Source organism: Labrus mixtus, unplaced genomic scaffold, assembly GCF_963584025.1.
Source record: "Labrus mixtus unplaced genomic scaffold, fLabMix1.1 SCAFFOLD_127, whole genome shotgun sequence".
In the NCBI taxonomy this organism is placed as follows: Eukaryota; Metazoa; Chordata; class Actinopteri; order Labriformes; family Labridae; genus Labrus; species Labrus mixtus.
This window is the reverse complement of record NW_026870345.1, coordinates 81,589-101,143: the sequence shown is the minus strand read 5'-3', so window position 1 is coordinate 101,143 and position 19,555 is coordinate 81,589. Positions and strand designations below refer to the sequence as shown.

The 19,555-nt window shown below is 41.6% G+C and overlaps 1 protein-coding gene across 1 annotated transcript; it reads left to right on the top strand.

The window, feature by feature from the left end:
* Positions 1–3,954: 3,954 nt before the first annotated feature.
* On the top strand, positions 3,955–19,326 carry itgb2 (integrin, beta 2). Its single transcript, XM_061034428.1, has 17 exons — positions 3,955–4,027; positions 8,217–8,268; positions 10,438–10,535; positions 12,105–12,306; positions 12,473–12,643; positions 13,395–13,636; positions 13,894–14,052; positions 14,219–14,314; positions 14,409–14,498; positions 14,592–14,729; positions 15,157–15,347; positions 15,781–16,013; positions 16,355–16,574; positions 16,714–16,925; positions 17,172–17,338; positions 18,060–18,679; positions 18,860–19,326. Exons 2-16 carry the CDS (start codon positions 8,220–8,222, stop codon positions 18,123–18,125), a joined length of 2,334 nt encoding a protein of 777 aa, XP_060890411.1. The 5' UTR covers positions 3,955–4,027; positions 8,217–8,219; the 3' UTR covers positions 18,126–18,679; positions 18,860–19,326.
* Positions 19,327–19,555: the final 229 nt, after the last annotated feature.

The following is a 19,555-nucleotide window of genomic DNA, read 5'->3' as shown; positions in this document are numbered from 1 at the left end:
CCCTAACCCTAACCCTAACCCTAACCCTAACCCTAACACCCTAACCCTAACCCTAACCCTAACCCTAACCCTAACCCTAACCCTAACCCTAACCCTAACCCTAACCCTAACCCTAACCCTAACCCTAACCCTAACCCTAACCCTAACCCTAACCCTAACCCTAACCCTAACCCTAACCCTAACCCTAACCCTAACCCTAACCCTAACCCTAACCCTAACCCTAACCCTAACCCTAACCCTAACCCTAACCCTAACCCTAACCCTAACCCTAACCCTAACCCTAACCCTAACCCTAACCCTAACCCTAACCCTAACCCTAACCCTAACCCTAACCCTAACCCTAACCCTAACCCTAACCCTAACCCTAACCCTAACCCTAACCCTAACCCTAACCCTAACCCTAACCCTAACCCTAACCCTAACCCTAACCCTAACCCTAACCCTAACCCTAACCCTAACCCTAACCCTAACCCTAACCCTAACCCTAACCCTAACCCTAACCCTAACCCTAACCCTAACCCTAACCCTAACCCTAACCCTAACCCTAACCCTAACCCTAACCCTAACCCTAACCCTAACCCTAACCCTAACCCTAACCCTAACCCTAACCCTAACCCTAACCCTAACCCTAACCCTAACCCTAACCCTAACCCTAACCCTAACCCTAACCCTAACCCTAACCCTAACCCTAACCCTAACCCTAACCCTAACCCTAACCCTAACCCTAACCCTAACCCTAACCCTAACCCTAACCCTAACCCTAACCCTAACCCTAACCCTAACCCTAACCCTAACCCTAACCCTAACCCTAACCCTAACCCTAACCCTAACCCTAACCCTAACCCTAACCCTAACCCTAACCCTAACCCTAACCCTAACCCTAACCCTAACCCTAACCCTAACCCTAACCCTAACCCTAACCCTAACCCTAACCCTAACCCTAACCCTAACCCTAACCCTAACCCTAACCCTAACCCTAACCCTAACCCTAACCCTAACCCTAACCCTAACCCTAACCCTAACCCTAACCCTAACCCTAACCCTAACCCTAACCCTAACCCTAACCCTAACCCTAACCCTAACCCTAACCCTAACCCTAACCCTAACCCTAACCCTAACCCTAACCCTAACCCTAACCCTAACCCTAACCCTAACCCTAACCCTAACCCTAACCCTAACCCTAACCCTAACCCTAACCCTAACCCTAACCCTAACCCTAACCCTAACCCTAACCCTAACCCTAACCCTAACCCTAACCCTAACCCTAACCCTAACCCTAACCCTAACCCTAACCCTAACCCTAACCCTAACCCTAACCCTAACCCTAACCCTAACCCTAACCCTAACCCTAACCCTAACCCTAACCCTAACCCTAACCCTAACCCTAACCCTAACCCTAACCCTAACCCTAACCCTAACCCTAACCCTAACCCTAACCCTAACCCTAACCCTAACCCTAACCCTAACCCTAACCCTAACCCTAACCCTAACCCTAACCCTAACCCTAACCCTAACCCTAACCCTAACCCTAACCCTAACCCTAACCCTAACCCTAACCCTAACCCTAACCCTAACCCTAACCCTAACCCTAACCCTAACCCTAACCCTAACCCTAACCCTAACCCTAACCCTAACCCTAACCCTAACCCTAACCCTAACCCTAACCCTAACCCTAACCCTAACCCTAACCCTAACCCTAACCCTAACCCTAACCCTAACCCTAACCCTAACCCTAACCCTAACCCTAACCCTAACCCTAACCCTAACCCTAACCCTAACCCTAACCCTAACCCTAACCCTAACCCTAACCCTAACCCTAACCCTAACCCTAACCCTAACCCTAACCCTAACCCTAACCCTAACCCTAACCCTAACCCTAACCCTAACCCTAACCCTAACCCTAACCCTAACCCTAACCCTAACCCTAACCCTAACCCTAACCCTAACCCTAACCCTAACCCTAACCCTAACCCTAACCCTAACCCTAACCCTAACCCTAACCCTAACCCTAACCCTAACCCTAACCCTAACCCTAACCCTAACCCTAACCCTAACCCTAACCCTAACCCTAACCCTAACCCTAACCCTAACCCTAACCCTAACCCTAACCCTAACCCTAACCCTAACCCTAACCCTAACCCTAACCCTAACCCTAACCCTAACCCTAACCCTAACCCTAACCCTAACCCTAACCCTAACCCTAACCCTAACCCTAACCCTAACCCTAACCCTAACCCTAACCCTAACCCTAACCCTAACCCTAACCCTAACCCTAACCCTAACCCTAACCCTAACCCTAACCCTAACCCTAACCCTAACCCTAACCCTAACCCTAACCCTAACCCTAACCCTAACCCTAACCCTAACCCTAACCCTAACCCTAACCCTAACCCTAACCCTAACCCTAACCCTAACCCTAACCCTAACCCTAACCCTAACCCTAACCCTAACCCTAACCCTAACCCTAACCCTAACCCTAACCCTAACCCTAACCCTAACCCTAACCCTAACCCTAACCCTAACCCTAACCCTAACCCTAACCCTAACCCTAACCCTAACCCTAACCCTAACCCTAACCCTAACCCTAACCCTAACCCTAACCCTAACCCTAACCCTAACCCTAACCCTAACCCTAACCCTAACCCTAACCCTAACCCTAACCCTAACCCTAACCCTAACCCTAACCCTAACCCTAACCCTAACCCTAACCCTAACCCTAACCCTAACCCTAACCCTAACCCTAACCCTAACCCTAACCCTAACCCTAACCCTAACCCTAACCCTAACCCTAACCCTAACCCTAACCCTAACCCTAACCCTAACCCTAACCCTAACCCTAACCCTAACCCTAACCCTAACCCTAACCCTAACCCTAACCCTAACCCTAACCCTAACCCTAACCCTAACCCTAACCCTAACCCTAACCCTAACCCTAACCCTAACCCTAACCCTAACCCTAACCCTAACCCTAACCCTAACCCTAACCCTAACCCTAACCCTAACCCTAACCCTAACCCTAACCCTAACCCTAACCCTAACCCTAACCCTAACCCTAACCCTAACCCTAACCCTAACCCTAACCCTAACCCTAACCCTAACCCTAACCCTAACCCTAACCCTAACCCTAACCCTAACCCTAACCCTAACCCTAACCCTAACCCTAACCCTAACCCTAACCCTAACCCTAACCCTAACCCTAACCCTAACCCTAACCCTAACCCTAACCCTAACCCTAACCCTAACCCTAACCCTAACCCTAACCCTAACCCTAACCCTAACCCTAACCCTAACCCTAACCCTAACCCTAACCCTAACCCTAACCCTAACCCTAACCCTAACCCTAACCCTAACCCTAACCCTAACCCTAACCCTAACCCTAACCCTAACCCTAACCCTAACCCTAACCCTAACCCTAACCCTAACCCTAACCCTAACCCTAACCCTAACCCTAACCCTAACCCTAACCCTAACCCTAACCCTAACCCTAACCCTAACCCTAACCCTAACCCTAACCCTAACCCTAACCCTAACCCTAACCCTAACCCTAACCCTAACCCTAACCCTAACCCTAACCCTAACCCTAACCCTAACCCTAACCCTAACCCTAACCCTAACCCTAACCCTAACCCTAACCCTAACCCTAACCCTAACCCTAACCCTAACCCTAACCCTAACCCTAACCCTAACCCTAACCCTAACCCTCTAACCCTAACCCTAACCCTAACCCTAACCCTAACCCTAACCCCTAACCCTAACCCTAACCCTAACCCTAACCCTAACCCTAACCCTAACCCTAACCCTAACCCTAACCCAGGGATGATTCTGCATGAAGTTTCTTTGAAATGATTAATGTGTGACTCATAAAAAGGGTTAACTTCTGTACTGTGCAGGTTATTTATAACAGTTTACTGACACAACCATTATCAGAACACAGTTACTTCCTCTCGTGTGGGTGGAGTCTCTACTTCAAAATAGAGTTAGCTGCATCTGTCAACCACAAGACGAGAGCTGCTTCTTCCCGTCACTGGTAAGTTTATTCTTTCAATTAGTTATAGATTTATTGAAGAGAAGGTGGGTTCTTTAAACTGCGGTGACTTTTTAATTTTTAGATATTTTCACAACAGAGCAGCTCAAGTTGTCTTTTTAAACCAAGTATTATATCTGGAACTACATATCAAGACATGAGAGGAAGAAACCATTTTCTTTTTCTTTCTAAGAGGAAGTTGACTAAATAACTGACGGACACATTTTACAGACAACTTTACAACAAAAGGAATTCAATGTGTTCGAAATTACTCTTGTCTTTCCTGTTTAACACATTTTGTATTTAAAAAGTTAATTTTTTTTTAAATTTTAACTACAACAACATGTCTACAGTTGATCATTTTTCAGTTGATTATTGCGACTAAATCGTTTCAACCATTTCAAGATCAAACCAACACAGCAGCCACAATCCACACATCTGTCAGAACATTGACAGACAAACACGTCTTTGTGATTTATGTTCCTTCCCGTCTGAGGGTTGACTGTTCTCTTCAGGACACAAATAGTCCTGCTACATCAACAACAGTCCTCACGATCCATACAAAGTAACAGCTTTAATACATGTATGGTGTTGTTGTATAATGGTGCATGGTGATGTTTTATAATGGTGCATGGTGTTTTATAATGGTGCATGGTGATGTTTTATAATGGTGCATGGTGATGTTTTATAATGGTGCATGGTGTTTTATAATGGTGCATGGTGATGTTTTATAATGGTGCATGGTGTTTTATAATGGTGCATGGTGATGTTTTATAATGGTGCATGGTGATGTTTTATAATGGTGCATGGTGATGTTTTATAATGGTGCATGGTGATGTTGTATAATGGTGCATGGTGATGTTTTATAATGGTGCATGGTGATGTTTTATAATGGTGCATGGTGATGTTGTATAATGGTGCATGGTGATGTTTTATAATGGTGCATGGTGATGTTTTATAATGGTGCATTATGGTGTTTTATAATGGTGCATGGTGATGTTTTATAATGGTGCATGGTGATGTTTTATAATGGTGCATTATGGTGTTTTATAATGGTGCATGGTGATGTTTTATAATGGTGCATGGTGTTTTATAATGGTGCATTATGGTGTTTTATAATGGTGCATGGTGATGTTTTATAATGGTGCATGGTGTTTTATAATGGTGCATTATGGTGTTTTATAATGGTGCATGGTGATGTTTTATAATGGTGCATGGTGGTTTTGTATAAAGCATATATGTGGTGTCTTGATGTACACCTTTATGTTCACCTTGTTGTTAATGACACAAACATGATGAATGTATCAACCTTTTTTTTTAATAAAACACTTTAAAAACATCTTAGCCATAAATCACTGTTTGTATGTCAGGAAGAAGAAGAAGAAAAGTGTTGAGTAACTTTTAAGGTCTTTGTTAATTTTCAGTGTGATCATTTCAGTGTCAATGCTCAAATACTGATCGAAATAAAATGTTGGTATGATTCTGTTCCAGTCAGATTTCCTCAGTCTCTCTGTTCTCTATATGAGTCTGTAGAAAAGTGTGATGGGTGTTGTCATGGATCAACAGTCACTGAAAAAAAAACTCTTCCATCTATCTTCTGCTTTACAGTGATGTTTCTGTAGCCAATACAACATCCTATTGCATTCAGTTATGTACTGTCTGTAAGTACATGAAGTAATGTCAAACATCCATCAGCTGTTTCCCCTGGATAGAATCATTAAAGCTGAATTTGAGCTGCTGTTTAAAAGAATCAAAAGTCAGTCTAACTAACAGAAGCAAGCAGAAGCGACATTACATTTTTTTTTTAAAAAGGTCTGTTCGTCTCTGAGCTCTTAAAGAGGAAATGATTCTGTCACAACAGTCAACTGTTCACTTTTACCTTGTATGGTATCGAAAGAAAAGGGTGTGTGTCAGTGTGGTTGTGTGTCAACAGAGAAGTGCGTGTGTGCAGGAAGCTGTGTGTTCATGTTCTGGGTTACTTTTACGTCACACAGTGGGTGGATGTTTCACACAAAGGAACACAACAACTTTTACATGTAGGGTTAGGGTTAGTCAACCTGGTTCCTGTTGAGTGAACGCTGACGTATTTAGCTGCCGCTGCTCTCTAGACTCTTTTAATGATTTTAACTTATAAACTGACTTTTGCACTGTTGTTTTCTAACCTGGACATACTGCCAAACGATTAGATTATCTGGTGATTGTATTCAGACTAGTATTAGCCTACCTGTTGCGTGAAGGGCTCTTACTCCTCACCTAGCTGCTTCCGCTGCCTGGAGCCCTTATCTAGTCTATCATTGGCATTGTATGGTCTGTGCTCATCTGGACTGCTCTGTCCTTGATTTTCAATCCGTCGGCAGCATTACTCTGTTACACAGCCTCTGAGCTCCTGCAACTGCCCTTCCATAATATTACTGTAAGATCATTTTAACAATGCCTTGACTAAGGACTTTACATCTTGCATTGTGAGCTTTGGATTGCAGCAACATATTGATTTTCCTACACACTCCAAAGGACATATCTTGGACTTAATTTGCTGCTCTGGTGTCACTCCTCTTGACTGCGCTGCAGATGTCCTTCCCATTTCTGATCACATGTTAATATCTTTGAATGTCAAACTTACACTATCCAAAAAAAATCTGCCACGTTTCATTTCATATCACAACATTAGGAGGTTAATTGAAATGCTCTCTCCAGTGGCATTGACAGCCTCCCCAGCATGAACTGTTTATCCACCCCCGATGAACTGGTTTCTCATTACAATGAGGGTCTTCATAGCCTCTTAAATACCCTTGCTCCTTTAAAAACCCGGACTGTTTCATTCACCCACTCTGCTCCATGGTTTACACCTGAACTTCGCCAACTCAAAACAAAAGGCCGTCGCCTGGAACGTCTCTACAAGAAAACTGGACTTCTTATTCACAGAGAAATGTACAATAACCACATTCTCCACTACAAGGACATTCTCTCTACAGCAAAATCAATTCACTACGCAGGTATCATCAGCTCAGGTGAAGGGAATACAAGGACACTGTTCTCCATCGTCAACAACATACTACAAACACCGGACTCTCTTGCTTCTCATCTGTATTCCACCGCCTATTGTAACTCTTTAATGTCATTTTTCACTGCCAAAGTAGACAAGATTCACCAGCAACTGACTCCTAACATCTCATCTCTCCCGGTCTTCTTACCTCCTCTCTCTCGCTCACTTTCAAGTTTCAAACTTCCTGCTGTTGCTGAAATATCTGACCTCATTCAGAAATCAAAACCATCTACCTGTCCATTAGACCCTCTCCCTACTGTCCTGGTAAAAGCTTGCCTACCCCCTCTGTCTTCCCTAATAATGGTCACCATACATTCCTCCCTCACCTCTGGTCTTGTTCCCATTTCTTTCAAGTCAGCTTCAATAACCCCTATACTTAAGAAACCTGCTGCAGACACAAATTACTTCAATAACTTTCGTCCTATCTCTAATCTACCCTTCCAATTCCAGTCTGGTTTCCGCCCCCTCCATAGCACAGAGACAGCACTGGTAAAAATCACTAATGACCTACTAATGGCAACTGACTCCGGACTTTTAACCATCCTCATCCTCCTTGATCTAAGTGCAGCCTTCGACAACATCTCTCATTACATCCTCCTTGATCTGAATGCAGCCTTCGACACCATCTCTCATTACATCCTCCTTGACAGACTTGCCTCCATTGGAATCACTGACACACCCTTGCACTGGTTTTCATCATATCTCTTATTGTGTTAGTTGAAGTATTTTGTCTTTTTTTTTTACTTGCACATGTTATCTAAATTAATGTGATGAATTTGAATGATGTCAGGTTGTATGATTTAAATGTTCACATCAGATTTCACATTTGAACTAAACTCCATCATGGTTATTTTACACTACATTCACTTTTATTAATAACGCATCATTATATTTACGAATAATCCAACGTTGATCAGAATTGATCAAACAAGATCTAAAAGAAGGAACTTCCTCCTGTTTCTGAAAAGACAAGAAATACTTACACATTCTTTAAACTCTCACGTCATGTCAGACTCTTACGTGACATAATTTATTTACTACTTTAAGGGGTTATTAAAATGATGGTCGTATTATTTAAAGAGCAGAGACTCTCTCAGGGTTCTGGTCCGAGCTCCACAGGTAACTGAAGGTCTGTTTGTTTGTCTTTAGGACATGGATCCCTGCGGACTGGTTCTTCTCCTGCTGTTGATGGCTAGAAATGGTAAGTAAACTAATTATTAAGGGAACAGCAGCAATGATGAAACATTTACATTGATATATTCATATTAATTAATATTATATCTATAGATTTTTTGTGATCACATTTATATTGACACCATTCACTCAATACAGGTACAACAATTATACAGAGATTAACAAATGATGTTATTATTTGGTTATGTTTAATTTTAATATGTTATTGTTGGCATTCATTGTGGACAGCAAAGAAAGAATTTGATTGTACAGGGAAACATGTTTCCTACTGCGCACATGACAATAAACATTTTGAATCTTGAATGGGAACAACCCTCCCATCCCTCAAAGGTCAGATTGTCTTCCCATTTCCTTACTCTTTGTTATTAAGTATTACAAAAGAGCAGGTAATAAGACCATTCGTATTGCTATATTACAAAGACCCAGCTTAATCCATCATGAGCATTTCAGCAAAAGTTACAGTGGTAAGAAAAAACTGCCTTTTAAGAGGCAGAAATCTTGTGCAAATGCAGGCTCAAGGGGGGGTTGTTGATTATACAGGCAGGCCATCCACCAATGGTCCCAAGGAACTTAACAGGAGCTCCCAGTAAAAGATGTGGTTAGTAACTGCGATTTACAGATAGCGACATGCATTAATATAGTGCAGAGAGAGAGCGAGAGGAGCTCAAGCTGTCAGTTCCTCCGGTAGTCTAAGCCTATAGCAGCATAACTAGGAGCTGGTCTACACCAGCACCAGCCCTAACTATAAGATTTATCAAAAAAGGACTGTGTCTGCCTCCCGTACCCCAGCTGGAAGGTGATTCCAGAGGAGAGGAGCCCGATAACTGAAGGCTTTACCCCCCATAGTACACTTGGAGACTGTAGGTACCACCAGCAGGCCTGATAACTGAAGGCTTTACCTCCCATAGCACATTTAGAGACTGTAGGTACCACTAGCAGGTCTGATAACTGAAGGCTTTACCTCCCACAGTACATTTAGAGACAGTACCACGAGCAGGTCTGATAACTGAAGGCTCTACCTCCTATAGTACATTTAGAGACAGTACCACGAGCAGGTCTGATAACTGAAGGCTTTACCTCCCACAGTACATTTAGAGACAGTACCACGAGCAGGCCTGATAACTGAAGGCTCTACCTCCCATAGTACATTTAGAGACAGTACCACGAGCAGGTCTGATAACTGAAGGCTTTACCTCCCACAGTACATTTAGAGACAGTACCACGAGCAGGCCTGATAACTGAAGGCTCTACCTCCCATAGTACATTTAGAGACAGTACCACGAGCAGGTCTGATAACTGAAGGCTTTACCTCCCACAGTACATTTAGAGACAGTACCACGAGCAGGCCTGATAACTGAAGGCTCTACCTCCCATAGTACATTTAGAGACAGTACCACGAGCAGGTCTGATAACTGAAGGCTCTACCTCCCATAGTACATTTAGAGACAGTACCACGAGCAGGCCTGATAACTGAAGGCTTTACCTCCCACAGTACATTTAGAGACAGTACCACGAGCAGGCCTGATAACTGAAGGCTCTACCTCCCATAGTACATTTAGAGACTGTACCACGAGCAGGTCTGATAACTGAAGGATTTACCTCCCATAGTACATTTAGAGACTGTAGGTACCACGAGCAGGCCTGATAACTGAAGGCTCTACCTCCCATAGTACATTTAGAGACTGTAGGTACCACGAGCAGGCCTGATAACTGAAGGCTCTACCTCCCATAGTACATTTAGAGACTGTAGGTACCACGAGCAGGCCTGATAACTGAAGGCTCTACCTCCCATAGTACATTTAGAGACCTTAGGTACCACGAGCAGGCCTGCATTCTGGGAGAGTAATGTTCTTGATGGGTAGTACAGCATTTAAAATATATCTATTAACAAACACAGCTTAAGCCAGGTTTTTATTGTCAGTTACCATCTTTAATGGCGTGAAATACATTCATCTAATAACTGAAAACTAAAAGTCCCACATGGTTTATGAAAGTCAATCATGGCTAAATGAATCAGAAGGTTGCATTTCTTTTCACAGATTATCTGGAGAAAATTGACATTCTTCCTTTTTCTTGTTGTAAAAAAAGAGTTGGTATAATAACTGAAGGTATTAATCCACCAAATTAATACATTTTCTGTTAAGGAAAATTAAAAATAACCCTTCTCACATAACAGGGTCGTTTCAACAAGAGGGGGTTTGTTCCAAGACTTTAATCAACTCCTGCAACGACTGTATCCAATCTGGACCCTTCTGTGTGTGGTGCAAACAGCTGGTGAGAATCAGTTTCAGTAAACAGTACACCTAACACCGACTGTAAATACACCAACAATCATGCTTATTCAAGCTTATTAGAAACATGCAGAGGCTTTTTAGGTCGGGTACAATCACTTCTAAACTACTTCTCTTGCCCGCTTCCATCGCTGCAACACCTGTTGACCTGATAACTGCTCTCATATCTGACAAACCGAGGGGCGTCCAAAACGGCCGTGTGGGGCGTGTCTTAAAAGCGCCTACCTTCTCTGGTCCAAACAAATCCAGAGCATTCAGGAGCAGAATCTAAAGTTAGAAGGAGGACATACTGGCTGCTGCATTGTTGTCAGAGAAGCCAGCACTTCAACATGTTTCCTTAATGATCAGATAGTAAGATACCTTTATCATCTCACTCTCTACAGAGCTCACTGATTGGACTTTTAAATCAACATTAATTTGGTTTTAAACAACTCAGCTTGTTTGAGGAGTTAACATGCTCAAGATTTGACATCATCATATTGTCTGACACCACCTACAGGATTTCAGTGAGGATGTTTGTTCTTTTTTTTATATTCACTTGGTGAAATATTTTTGTTTAGTTGTTTGTTAACACGTTTGAAGGATCTTGACTATGATTAAAACTTTTAAACTTGATTTCACAAACAGTAAAATGGTTTCGAATAACACCCTAACATATGGATAATGATAATAATAGTAGTTATTGTAAAACATACTTTTCATTTTAAACAACTATCAAAGTGCTTCATTTAAAAACAAGAATATAAAGCACAAAACAGGATCATGAAACAATAACAGCAAAGTATCAGAAGCTTCAAAAGAAGAATGGTTTCAGTCCTTTGTAAGTGTTTCATTAGTCTGTGGCGCCCTCAGGTGGTCAGGGAGTGCATTCCACAGCCGTGGGGTGTCCCGATCCTCCACTGTGCAGAGTTTAGTCTTGGGGGGGTGCTCAGTCCTGGGAGGGTTTGGCTTAGTGTTTCCTGGTGGAGGGGTAGGCAAGTCTAAAAGTGCGTTGCAGTAATCCAGACTGAAGGAAAGTTACAGAAAACCGTTGGACGTTGATGATCTCCCTCTGACTTATAAATGAATGATGTAGATCAGCACCTAGAGAGGTAGTTCACTTTTCATCATGATATATTTCTGGATTCAATCGTTATTGTCTTAGTTTTAGAAGAATGCTATTGATAATATTAAAGCACAATGATAAGTGTTTGCTGTGCACTGTACACACTGTGTAGATGATTCAGTTTTATTTACCTCAGTGCAGAACAAACCCGGCCGGACATTCTTCACTTCCCTCTTCGTGAAGAATCTTCTTCCTGCATGTTGGCTTTCAGTTTTATAAGAAACATTTCAAACAATCAGCTAAGCAGATAGACTGTTTCTATTTATGACACTGCTACATTTAATCATTAAGCTTCTGTCGCTTAAACGCTGCACACTTTTTTCTTTTCTACTAATGTTCATCAATAATTCTAAACTTAGAAAGTTAATGGGACAAGTTTTATATGAAATTATTATACGTGTACTGTGTAATAAAACACAATTCTTATGTCTCGCTCTGTTTCCGCAGAACTTCACCAGCGCTGGTGAGCAGGAAGCTGTTCGCTGCAACACCAAAGCTAAGTTAATAGCAAAAGGCTGCAGTAGCAGAGAAATCGTATTTCCTCAAAATTTTCTGAATGTTGAAAAGAAAGAGGCCCTCTCCACCCGGTTCAACCAGCAGGAGCCGGTCCAGCTGAGTCCCCAGAAGATCCAACTGAGTCTGAGACCGGGTCTGTGCAGTGGCTTCATAATGACCTTTAATAACATTGATGTATTTTATATAAACATTGATTTGTTTAAATAAGGACTAAAGAGGGAATCTGTTGTGTTTTTAGGATCTCATCTGACGTTGTTGACTTTTTCCGATGTTGTTGTTTTGATCTTTTATGTTTGTAGGACTCTCCGAGACGTTCAGTGTGTCATTTAAAAGAGTAGAAGGTTATCCCGTGGATCTCTACTACCTGATGGATTTATCTTACTCCATGAAAGACGACCTGCAAAATGTCAAAGAATTGGGAGAAAATCTTTTTGAAACTCTAAAACAATTCACCGAAAATGCTCAAATAGGTAATATTTAATATTTAACTACACTTCAACACTTCAGATTACAGCTATAAGTTACAGTTGTTATTTTGTGTTGTGTTTCAGTGAATACAACCTGGTATCTAAATTATATATGGCAGTTATACAAAGGTCAAAGGTGAAACAAGAAGACTGTTTTAACATAACTTTATATAGATTGAACTAAATTTATATCATAAATTCATTTTGAATTAATTCATTGTATGTTTGTTTTGACAGAGATATTGTCTGACAATAGACTGTATATACAAATGGACAATGCAGCCTCCAAACATGAAGCCAAAATCTCCTATATATAGGTTTAGTTCCCATGGGTTAGACAGCAGATGTTAATAAGGAGGTTTAGTTTCCATGGTTGGGGTTAATCTGTTTGATAATAAGTATTTTTTTCTCATCAATGACTTTAATAGAGGAAGGACTAACAATAAATATAAATATGAGACTAAACTTCCTGGTCAGGAATTTTCCATGATCAATCATTTTACAAAATGATATGTAATGTATATTTTTAATTAATAAAATGTGTTATTTTTGTCATGTATAAAGATCTTATTTCAGAGATAAAACAGAAAGCAGAGGCAGCCTGCTCCTTCATCTCCCCTTTTCTTCTGTCAGAGTCCTCATACAGACCCTTCATGTACAAATGTTTGGGTTTGATGTAAAGGCTTAAGTCTGGAGTACTGCTTTTAATACACTTTTGTTTTCAGGATTAAAACTCTTAAATTACACTTTTTAGGGTTTGGAGCCTTCGTGGATAAAACCGTCCTGCCGTTCACTAACACCAACGAGCAGAAGCTGCAGAAACCATGTGATGAGGACTACAAGCAGTGTCAGGCTGCCTTTGGCTACAGACATGTCCTCAATCTGACAGCAAGCGAGAAAGACTTCAGAAAGAAGGTTAACGAGCAGTTCATCTCCGGAAACCTGGACATTCCTGAGGGAAGTCTGGACGCCATGATGCAGGCTGCCGTGTGCCAGGTGAGACCACGAGCACTCACTAAATAAGTCAATCAAGTCAACCATCAATCCCTTCGATCGATCGATCGATTAATAAATTAATAAATCAATACATCAATAAATCAATCAATCAGTCTGTCAATCAATCAGTCAATCAACATATAATTCAATCCCTCCAACAGATCGATCAGTCAATGAATCAATCTAGAGTGTAATCAAATTCCAATTTCTTTCCTCTTGTTGTTTTTATTGATTTATTTATCCATTTGATCGATAAGGATGTTATCGGTTGGAGGAACAGCAGCACTCGGCTCATTGTTCTGACCACAGATGCTGGTTTCCACATGGCAGGAGACGGTAAACTGGCCGGTATCCTGGAGCCAAACGATGAGAAATGTCACATGAAGAACAATCTCTACACCCAGAGCAGTCATACGGTGAGTACAGATTCCAAGAAAGGTTTGTAATGTTCTGTCATATTTATCTCATCTCAACATGATGACTCATCAATAAACATTTTGTTCAGGCGTGAAACTAAAACGCTTCATAATCAGATTTATCAGCATACTACAGGATTTGTCTGATTTATTGAACGTCGTGCAGGATTATCCGTCTGTGGGACAGCTGGCCATGCAGCTTGGAAAAAACAACATTCAGCCGATATTTGCAGTAACAAATGAAGTGGTGAAAGTGTACCAGGTGAATGCATTTTAACTTTCATTCATAAATTTACTGTTTTTCTTTCGAGTTCACATTTATGCTCACTCTGCTTCATTTTTCTGTGTTATGGCAGCAACTCTCCAAAATGATTCCTAAATCTGAGGTCGGAGTTCTGTCATCAGATTCTCAAAACGTGGTTGAGCTGATTGAAGCAGCGTACAAAGTACATTATGTTTTCATGTTCATGTCATCTATTTATTTCACTGTTGTTCATTGTTGTAACATATCATTCTGTCTGACTGTGTCGTTAATACAGAGGCTGTCCTCCAAAGTTACTCTGACCCACGATAATCTGCCTGATGACGTCAGGGTCGTGTACACCCCTATATGTCCTAACGCTGGACCAGCAGGGGGCAGCGAAGGCGTTTGTGACAACGTGCCTGTGGGACAGGAAGTAAGTTAAAAACTTTTCATGTTGATAGCTGTGTCTCATTTTCTCATTTTTTTCATGTGGAGCTACGAGGCTATCCTCTTTGACAACAAGTCATTATTCGACTAGAGGAGGGCCGTCCATGATATTTCATTGGTTAAACAACATGTTTTTTTTTATTGACTTTATGGAAAAGTTAAGTGGCTTAGAGTTTACTAAATTGGCGATGAGTTTCATTTGGGAATAAAATAAAAGAAGTTAAAAAAAATACATCTCAAGATTTTAAATGGATGTTGAATAACTATCCTCTGTTCACACATAACCCCTGACCCTGTTCTGTTCACACATAACCCCTGACCCTGTTCTGTTCACACATAACCCCTGACCCTGTTCTGTTCACACATAACCCCTGACCCTTCATTTTTTTCACTCGTCCGTGTGCTCTCTGCAGATTATGTTTAACGTCACGGTAACAGCGGACTCCTGCATGACGGCGAAAACGTTCACGATCAGACCTCTGGGAATCAAAGACACTCTGACTGTGACTTTAACTACAGAATGCGAGTGTCACTGTGATGACTCGTTAAAGACAGACCAAGACCACTGCTCACGTAAAGGACGAGTCACCTGTGGGATCTGCAGGTAAGAGTCACTATGTCTACATGGGTTCAAACTTCTTTACAAATTATGACCATTTATAAATGTTCGATTTTATCAATGCTTACAAAGAAAATGATGGAAGAGATGCAGCGAGTTCACAGACTGGAACCAGGAAAAAAATTACTACTAAATATTATATCTATATGTATCTGTATACATAAATATACATAAATATATAAATGACTGACTTTAATTTGAACCAAAAAAATGTAATAAGATCATAAAAAATTGTAAAAGTGTCTGTAAAGGACTAAGAAGTCAACCTTCTGTATCCCTAACCCTCCTTCTCACTTTTCTTCTAATAATTCATAAATTGTTACAAAACATTCTAAATTTGATTTACTGATATAAATAAAATAAATATATAATTTTAATAAAATATTCAGCCTAACCCTAAGTGATGTTTTGTCTTCAGCTGTAATGAAGGCTTCGTCGGTCAGTTCTGTAACTGTTCGGTTGGAGATAAAGACGAGGAATCACTGCGAGCTTTCTGTCGGAGGCAGAACGGCACGGAGTGCGAGGGCAGAGGAGACTGTGAGTGTGGTCGCTGTAAGTGTCACAACACCAAGACTGGAGGCACTTACTACGGGAAATACTGCGAGTGTGAGAACGAACACTGTGAGAAGTTCCAGAACAAGCTGTGTGGAGGTAGATATTCAATTATAAAATACTTCTTTCACACACAAAAATAGGTATGAACACATATAGGAACACTTTCCCTCTTCACCAGTGATCATCAACTGGTCGCCCGGGGCTTACATCCGGCAGCACCCAGAATATGAATTATCTCTAGTGATTAAACAATAAATATAAAAATCAAATCACAAGGCTGAAACAATCGCATTGGGTTACACCAACTTTTCACAGCTGTCAGGCTTATTTACAACAAGCTTGTTTTAAAGCCCGCTCCCAAAGTGTCTGTCAAGAAAGAGAGCTGGCCCTTTTACGGATGTAGCTGATGACCCCTGCTCTTATCTGTCACCTGGTAGGAAACGGGAGATGCCTCTGTGGGACGTGTAAATGCAACTCAGGCTACGAGGGCACTGCCTGTCAGTGTAAAAAGTCTGAAGAAGAATGTCAAACCGCCAACAAAACAGTGTGCTTCGGCAGAGGAAAGTGCAAGTGTAACCACTGCGAGTGTAACGAGGGATACCAGCGACCACTGTGCCGGGACTGCTTCGGGTGTCCCGACCCCTGTCAGACCAAAGTGTGAGCACCTCTGAAACATCATGCTTCTATTTTCAAATTATTATCAAAGGTGTTACAAGAAAACTCTGATGGAAAAGTTAGAACAAGACCCCCCAGACCAACCCGGCCTGAGTATAAGTGTTTTTAAATCCTCTTTCAGGAACTGCATCGAATGCCAGGGCTTTGAGTCTGGAGCCTTTAAGAAGAACTGCAGCGTGGCCTGCATCAACATCACTTCTGAGAAAGTTGAACAATTCACCATAACTAGCAAACAGTGCCAGCACAAGGACTCCGAGGGCTGCTGGATCAAATTCAGGCTGCATCAGTTAATCGGAGAGGATAACTACAAGGCGGAGATTCTGTCTCGGAGAGGTGAGCTAACTCTGAAAATCAAGATGGGACCTGTTCTACTGTTTAGACAGATCCAGCATGCCATTAGCCTAATGCTAACAAGTGAAGTGAGCATGCTTATAATGACAATAAGATACTTCTATCAGCAGCTTTCATTTTTACCATGATTGATCAGCGTGCAGCTGAAGCTAATGTAAGTTTGCAGGTATTTTGAAAAAAAACGCCCAGGGAAGAATTTTGAATCTGTGTTTTCCCTTCTTTCTCCAGACTGTCCAGAACCGCCCAATGTCATAGCCATCATCTCAGCGGCTGTTGCTTCTGTTGCCCTGATTGGCATCCTGCTACTGATGCTCATCAAGTCCCTCATCTACTTTAAGGATCTTAAAGAGTTCAAGAAGTTTGAAAATGAAAAGAAGAAATCCAAGTGGGCAGAGGTGAGACTGTTTATTATATTTCTATTAGAAGATGACCCTTTCCTCTGACAGCTGTTAGAATCTCTGCAGGGTACTTTTGTAGATGTTGCAGTCCCTAAGCCTGTGGAAGTAGAGCGGCCTCTGTCTGTCATCCCAGTATCACAACATCCTAATATTCAGAGGTGCTGCAGATGTGTTATCCTCAAGACACTGTTGTCCTCCTGCTGTCTGCCATTAACATCTATTAAGGAACTTTGATATTAAAAGTCTCAGGTTCAAAGTGAGCTGCAAGATTCCTCAAATCTTTAGCACTGCCACTTTGGACTGTGCAGAATACTTAAAGGTGTGCCTGATTGTAAGTCTCTGGCCCTGGATTACCAACTGATGGATAGCCAATCTGTTCAGTCCCTCCTCTGCCAAGTCACAGGTGAAATTAATTTGTTTTGGCCGTTAGGATGGTGATCACAGTAAGCATTTTAAGTTGTTTCAGCCACATCCATGATACAGCTATAAGAATGCTAGGACAGCAATGTTCACTGATGGAAGGCTGTTTAAAAAAAAAAACACCTTTATTGGAAACAAGCCCTAGTCCGCCCATCTCCAAATCATGCTGGAAACACTGAGTATTAGTTAGAGTGTGTGGATTTTAACTTTGCTTTTTTAATATAATGTTAATTTTTATAATTCAGTGAACTGAAAAAAGTTATTGAAACATTTATGGATGGACTTTTTCTGTTGGCAGGCTGACAACCCTCTATTCAAGGATGCAACCACCACTGTCCAAAACCCAACCTTCACTGGAGAGTAACAACTGACCATAGCAGTCGTCCTTGAAGAGAGACCACTGTAACTAACCCGACCTTGACTGGACAGAGACCACTGTGACTAACCCGACCTTGACTGGACAGAGACCACTGTGACTAACCCGACCTTGACTGGACAGAGACCACTGTAACTAACCCGACCTTGACTGGACAGAGACCACTGTGACTAACCCGACCTTGACTGGACAGAGACCACTGTAACTAACCCGACCTTGACTGGACAGAGACCACTGTGACTAACCCGACCTTGACTGGACAGAGACCACTGTGACTAACCCGACCTTGACTGGACAGAGACCACTGTGACTAACCCGACCTTGACTGGAGAAGAAGAGTGACGTTTATTAATAAAGTTTCAGTCATGGTCCGTGTACGAAGTATAATTTATTTGAAGTAGTTCATGTTGTAGGGTTCGTTAAATTTACAGAGCAGAGAATTCAATATTTAATGGATGCAGTGTGGACAGCGAGCATGCAGACAGCGAGTGTGCGATCATGTACGACGCAACATATAACGCTCACGTGCTGTTAAGTATGGTGTAACAGATGGAAATGATCACGCCAGCGCGCAACTTTAAAGGTGGGCTGTGTCCATTTCTGGTTGTCGACTTCCTTGGTTCGATTTTCATTGTGCACATTGGATAATGCAACAAGTTGTGCTGAATAGCACGTCCTCGCTCAATGCAACAATAATACAGTCAAAGCATTAACGACGTTAGGCTGAGTCGGCTGTGAGGGAATGAGTTAACGTGCGTCAACATATATAAGCATTTGCCAAGTCGGACAATGAAATTAGGCAATACCCCTTAAACTGGCATGTTTCATTATACAACATAGACTAGAATATAATTACTTTATTGATCCCAAACTGGGAAATTGTGGAAACATGAACTACTGCAAATGAATTGAACACGGATCAGTTATGTTAGCTTACATAGCAATGGTATATAAAATGCCAACACAGCCTCTTGTGTAATGCCAAAAAATGATTATTTTTAATGATTTATGTACTAGTTTATGTTGATTTGCTCAATGAACAATAACTAATTTTAAGGTTGTTACATATTATATTTCTTATTGCAATCAATTGCTAAATTTCAATAATTAATCACGATTATTCACGTTTTTAAACTCATGTTTGAAATTCCATTATTTTGCATTTAGAAATAAAATAGTTAGGCTTTTATTTTGATTTTCTGTCCTGTCTTAAGCTAAGAGAACTTAGCTTCCTGTCTGCTTTTATTTTGAAATACAGTAAGGCCCTTCCTGTAGATGGAAGGTTAGGACATGAAGTTGAGCACAGAAACAGGAAGTGGTTAGGGATCCCAAAGTGAGGTCAAACAGCTCAAAGGAACGGTAACAAAGGTCAATGTGTGATGTCATAAGGTCAATGTGTGATGTCATCAGGTGGCTAT